Source organism: Dermacentor andersoni, chromosome 11 (genome assembly GCF_023375885.2).
Source record: "Dermacentor andersoni chromosome 11, qqDerAnde1_hic_scaffold, whole genome shotgun sequence".
NCBI lineage: Eukaryota > Metazoa > Arthropoda > Arachnida > Ixodida > Ixodidae > Dermacentor > Dermacentor andersoni.
In genome coordinates this window covers 108,694,177-108,700,564 of record NC_092824.1, presented here as the reverse complement: position 1 = coordinate 108,700,564, position 6,388 = coordinate 108,694,177, and the positions used below count along the sequence as shown (strand labels likewise).

General features: G+C 44.7%; 1 protein-coding gene across 2 annotated transcripts in view; it reads right to left on the bottom strand.

Moving 5' to 3' along the window:
• Window positions 1-207: 207 nt before the first annotated feature.
• Window positions 208-6,388, bottom strand: part of LOC126539603 (terminal uridylyltransferase 7-like) — a 37,836-nt gene continuing 31,655 nt past the window's right edge. The window contains exons 26-28 of one of the 2 annotated variants that reach the window (XM_055075378.1): window positions 5,756-6,030; window positions 4,040-4,368; window positions 208-2,109 (exon numbers count right to left, since the gene is read on the bottom strand). In XM_055075378.1, the coding sequence (XP_054931353.1) occupies window positions 1,783-2,109; window positions 4,040-4,368; window positions 5,756-6,030 (931 nt within the window). In that variant the 3' untranslated portion in view covers window positions 208-1,782. The remainder of the gene's footprint in view (window positions 2,110-4,039; window positions 4,369-5,755; window positions 6,031-6,388) is intronic. The other variant, XM_055075379.1, reaches the window with a different exon arrangement.

Below are 6,388 nucleotides of genomic sequence, written 5' to 3'. Positions count from 1 at the left end.
TATCTACTTTGAAATCCGTGACGTCACAGTGACTTACCGACCTTAGGGACTTAGCGCGAAATTCAATAACTCAAACGACACGAGACGTTCAAAGAATGCTCTATCCATCAAACTGATCGTCTGATTAGCCTTAGTGTCTCTTTAAAGTAACATGAAAATGCATCCAAAGAATACTTCCAAAAACAAATAAAAGAGGCACGGCACAAATAATGCTTGAATTTCTCTTTACTTACATATTTTACTACAATCGTTCAGAGTTATTGGCAGGGGGGAACATTGTTTAGGCCACTTATGTGCTTTTGAAGTTCTTCACATATTTACAAGAAATGACAATTACACACTTTTCTTGCCTTCATGGCACCATGTACATGACATGGCTTACACAAATGTCCACCATAAAATCCTGATGATGAATTTTATTAAAATCAATAAACCCCATCCAGCACCACCATGACGTGTGGCACCGTGCACTGTGTCAAAATCTGTGTTGGCATGGTATGTCAAACTGCTCACGCATGAGTTATGTTTTCCAAAGACTTGTACTTGGTACATGACACAAGATGTCAACAACACAGTGGCCTTGAGATCGAATGCATCTGATGAAAATGATTGGGTTGTATAATTACAAAAGACGCACAATGCCGAGGGAGGCTGGACAGCCCCAGCCCACGGTTAAGACAAGTGGAGCACTCAACAAGAACTGCCCGCCCCGATACATTCTGAACACACTTCCTTTTACAATTGCTATCTTTATAATATCATTACAAGGAAACTGATTTTCTCAACCACAATTACCACCACCAAATGCTGGCTGAAGAAACACCTTTTTGTTTTCAGAATACTGCCCAGAATGAAAGATTCCTCGCGCAGCGCTGACTACAACACTTAGCTGCAATTACTGTCACAGTGCTAGTAATGACACTACTCAGAGAGCTCCGTTCACAAGCCAAATCAAATGTGACAGCTTCTTGTTACCACATCATCACGTGATCACATTGAAACAACTTCCTACTCGAGAGCATCACTGCAAGGGATGAGAAACGGGGCAAGTCAAAGGGGAAGCTATGCTTTGACCTAAAAATCCCAAATTGAAAGTGTGACAGAAGAATGTAAATAAGAATGCTAAAACTATGTTTTGCCATGTCTTGATGACCTGACAAGATTTTGCATGAGAAACAATGATATCTGTTAAGCGAGGAAAAAAAGCTAACTTTGGGAAGGCACCAAGTGATAACATTCTAGTACCATTGCCAGTCAGTCCCCATGATCGTCAGTAGCTAAGCTAAAACAATGAATGCGAAAATGAAAAAAAAAAAGCCATTCCTTACATGCATGTCCATCAGTTGCCCCGACATATCCTGGAAGCATGCAAAAACCTGAAATGTATCTCGCTTTTGACAATGGTATACACTGTCAAAAAAATTGAGCTTTGCTCAACAAGTGGCACAATAAAAAAAAGAAAGGCAGCCAACTCTTGCTTGAAAAGTGGTAACTCCTTCTCTAACCACCCTGCACCCTGACAACCCAATCCTAAGCAATTGTAAGAAACATAAACAGGCAGTTTACACAGCATTGTACCATCAATCAAATTGACACAGTCTTTTTGTCCAGGGTACTAATCCAAGAACTTAAAACGAGAAGAATGTATGAGTCGGGGGGCTTGTCAATGGATGCCTGAGGCATCAGTCTTTGGGAACAAGCATCACCACAGGAAAGGGGTAGAAGGAAGAAATTTGTCACAAGTAAAGGTCGGGTGGGGAAAAAAGCTCTTTTAGAGATTCTCTAATCTTGGGACGGCACAGACTTCACATCGTGGCTCCCATGTGATGAGGGGTCCCATTGCTGTGATGCATGGTCACTGCACAGTGCTCCAGGGAAGACCGGCTGGCTTGGCATCGCACCAAATGGCGGCTTCGAAGGGGGCCCGCAGAGAAAGGGCTGCTGCTGATTTGGTGGTGGGGGCATTGCTGCCGGGTGTGGCGGCAGGTTGTGGGGCCCCCTCGGTCCGAGAAAGCCACTGAAATGGTGCGGAGCTTCCTGGCCATGAGGAGGTAGGTTCGGAGGCCATGATGGCGGCATGTTGTGCCTTGACGGCGGACCCATCGGCTGCTGTCAAGAGGGGAGGGGGGGAGGGGGGGGGGGGGCAAATAGTAGAGGCAGAAAAAACGATCATTCAAGATGGAAGTTTGGCCAGTTTGGTGGCGAGAGCCAATAGTTTTGAGAGTCCCATCTTTGACCGTTCACAGTGGTTTCAATTACACACGCAGAACTGCACAGAGCCTATCTATCCCTCAATTTGTGACTGCATGCATAGGCTACAAAGAATTTCTTGTTTGTCACAGCTTCCTCATTCCAGACACCTGTGGTTGAATGCAAAAGCAATGGAAAGCTTAATTCTATCTGCAAGAGCTTTCTATTACTGGCTTACCTTTCTAGAAATCTTACAACAATTGTTTCAGGCTAGGAGATGACTCAATTGCAAGAGAAATAGTGACTGAGGAAACTGCAATATTCTCTTGCAGTTCACACAGAGCGGGCACCACACTCTCATAGTGCATATCGTTTCATCTTCAAACGTGATCTAGTTAGCATATCTATGTATTATCATTGGTTGACTATGATGTACCAAGCATAAAAGAGACATTGCATCATACTAGACACTCGTGCCATACATTCACAGTGGCAGCATGAAATTTCTCCTCCAGTTGTGTTGTTTTCTCACCAGTCCATCTTCTTAAAAGCGACTTCTTCGACACCTTGAGGCACTAACCTGTAACTTTAGCCTCACTCAATATTAGCCTTTGGGTGTCCTGTTAACCTTGATGCCATCCAAGTGACACAAGACAAACCGGCAAAGTTTGCTTACAAAATGGTAATGGAGGGCAACACAGACTTACCTTTGACTCTTTTTATGAGCTGTTCTCACCTTGCGAGAGTCAAACTTCTATGATCCCACAGATTTGCTTGAAACAGCCACTCTTAAATTCACAATGTATAATTTTTCTATCTAACAGAGGCAAGGACAGCGTGAGACTGTTATTGCTTGCCTTCGAAAGCGAATGATCGTACCAGCTCAAGACACTTGTTGAAACGCTTCAGCGCCATTTTCATTAATGTGCTTCTGATAGCCCTTCAACCTAGATGCCCAACAAGGGCACCCAAGAGCAACAAAGATGCAGTCACAGAATGGGCGTGATGTGTTAACAACCACCACTTCATTCAGCTGCCAGAAAATCATGAGTACGACTAGTACATAAATTTGCCTCATCTTTGGGCTTTGTGCTTGAGATATTTCTGTAACATTATTATGCCTTACCTTCCTAAACTTCAAAGTAATTCTATATTTCTAAATGCGTGAAGGTAATAAGTGCCTGCAGGCATCAACAATCACTGCTAATTTTCTTTTTTCACCAGCTAACCATTATTACAAAGGCATCGCTCTGCTCAAGATGTGCCTTGATGTTAGATTCGTGACTCAAAGTTCTGACACTCTGATCTCCACAACATGACAATATTTTGCTGAAAATGGTCCATTTGTTAAGCCACAAATCCATGCAGTACTACTAACATTTCTAACGCTGGGTGAACTGTCACACTTGCAGCTGCCATAGAGGCTAGTGGCAGAATTCCTTCTAGTGCCTTCTTTGACGGCGCTGGCTAGCACTCCCAGGCCTAGATCTAGTACACACATAATACTCCAGAAAGTGGATGGGAAAACGGTGCGGTGATAACCTAATTGGTAAAAGCATTGCATGCATAATGCGAAGACGTGTTCGTATTCCACTTGCGGCCAGTTTCTTATTCCGCTTTCATTTTCCTTTATTTATTAGTTAATTTCAATTAAAAACAAGTAATTTACCCTACACTAATCTTGGTGCCATTGTCTGTTGGCTTCATATGATTGAGACTAAAAAAAATCAGGCCCCTGGCTCCCCTTGTCGTTCATTAGAATTCTTTCTGGTAATTTCTGTAGTATACACTATGCCACAAAGGACTTAAGTAGAGTAGATTGTCAATGATTACGATGCTTCACACTCACCCACTGGCCATATCGCTGGGGTCCCATGTCCTGCGGCAGCTGTTGCGGTGGCTGCTGTTGCTGCAGCCTCAGCAGCAGGGCCTGCACGTCAGGGTGGGGCGGTGTCTGGCCATTGGCACCCGGGAACCCTTGTGGGCGAAGGGGCGGTGCCGAAATGAAAGCCGGCGGCGTGCCCATGTGCGGAACAAAGCAGCGGGGGGCAGCTCCCATCTGGAGACCTGCCGTTGCCATGTTCTGCAGCGTCCTCTGGAGCTGTGCCTGGGCGACCCCTGGCGGTGCAACGCCCCCGTGCGGCACTTCGGGAGCAAGACCAGGATGACCTGCATGACCTGCGGAACATGGGGAGGTGCCCACACATATTCTTTTTCTTTAGAGCTGAAAGAATAGTAGGACGTCCACCCAAGGCAAAGCCTAAGGGTATGTTTCGTCCCTTCGTCATTGTCATCATTCTTGTCTTTGTTTTCGTCCTCATTGTCATTGTATAACTTAAACACAATTTTCTAAACAAGACCGCAGGTTTATAGGCAGTGGTTAGTGATTCACACAGAAAGAGGAAAGGTCTTCATTGGAAGGCAGAGTTTCTGGCAGATATGGATATGATTGCCCACAATCTACTCTGCACAGGGAGGTGAAAATGGAATAAAATATATCAGAGAGCAGTGGAAAAAAATAAGAGTTTTTAATGTGCAAATAATTCTGATCGTATTTACAGGTGAGACAATTGCAAAAAGTTCAGAGCATTCAATGTCACAAAGCAAACTTCGACTAAAGGTTTTTGTGAAGACCAATTTCTGGAAGGTATGTGATGAACAAAGAATCCAAACCCTGCTGCTGTATTGAAGAGCAGGGTATACGACGCCATGTAAGCTCCACCTTACAGAACCATTCCAAGGCGAATGCAAGACATTGTACTGCATCTACTTCAACAAGGGCACGCATCTCAAACACAATTTCTTATTGATTAAAGAGGGAAAAAAAAATATGCAACAAAGGCCACAGACAGTTAACAGTGATACAAACTTTATTTACATACCCTTTTACATCACAACACAGAGAAAAATACCGTTGCCAATTATACATATTGCAAATACCTTTACACCCCACTTTAGCTTTAGTAGATAACCCACTTATGCCCCTCACAGACGAATATGCTAAATCATTTCTGCAGAAGCACACAAGGTGGATAAACATTCTCAGCTTTTTAGATGACAGTGGCTCTTGGAGTAGACTTTAGAAGAATGCTAATTTATGAATATTTATTGATTTCTAACACCTTTTGGGAGGTGCAGCATTGCCGAAGTTGCTTCTGCGCCGTTAAACTAGATTTTACTAACTAAATCTGGTCACAATAGGCGGAGCATTCAACTAGTATGTGTGAAACGAATGAACAAGAAATGTCTCTGGAGCAAACATTTCAACAAGAGAAGCCATCTTCATCCTGCCTATGAAGACCCATGTTGGAAAGACGGCTACAGCGACTTTCCTGTTCCACTAATGTTGATCACATCGTCTCCATTTTACTGCGAGCCTCTGGTCTTGTTTGGACAGCCTCTGGACACTGCTACAAATGGCTGATTAAAAGATGTCGTTGCAGGAAAAACCGAGACCTGCATTCCTCATGGAATGGCGTGTTAGCACTCCTTTATGAGCTCAGCATTTTCAAGGTTCCAGCCTTTGTAGACGGAAGCCGAGATGGCCTACAGCCAGCAAGCTTACCCTCGCTTGGAGCACCCTGCGGTTGCTGCTGGTGCTGTGCCTGTTGCTGGTGATGCGAAGAATGGCGCTGGTCATCCTGCGCACGATTTCTCGCCTGACGGGGCGGTGCTCCTGGTCCGGCTCGTGGCCTCCGGTGCAACATGGGGCCCAGCTGCGGCTGATTCACCCTCTGTGGATTCAGATGCTCCAGGTTCAGCTGCTCCGCATCCATCTCCTCTGGGTCCAGATTCTGTGGATTCGGCCGCGGCCGGAACTTGAAGTTCCTGGGCCCACCACTGTAAAGGGCAGCAATCAGCTCGCTCACCTTCAAGGCACTTTCGGCCACTCAATAGAACAGGCAAGGACCACAATGGGACTAACAACCGTACAATGGGCCGTACAACAACTGCGGCCTGTTTACACTGTCAGTTGGTCACAGCAATGTCTAGCCACACTACTAGCCAAAAGGCTGCACATGCTTTGCAATTCCTTGTGCTTCAGCAGAGAAGCAAAATTAGCTATTCCAGCTGGGACAAGAGGGTCATACGAGCTTTAAATTTTTGAAGCATTTTAAGTCATTTGGGATTAAAAGAAAGCCAACTGGAATTAAATCGCAATGCAGAATTCAGAATATGTCCCAAATCACTAAGTAAA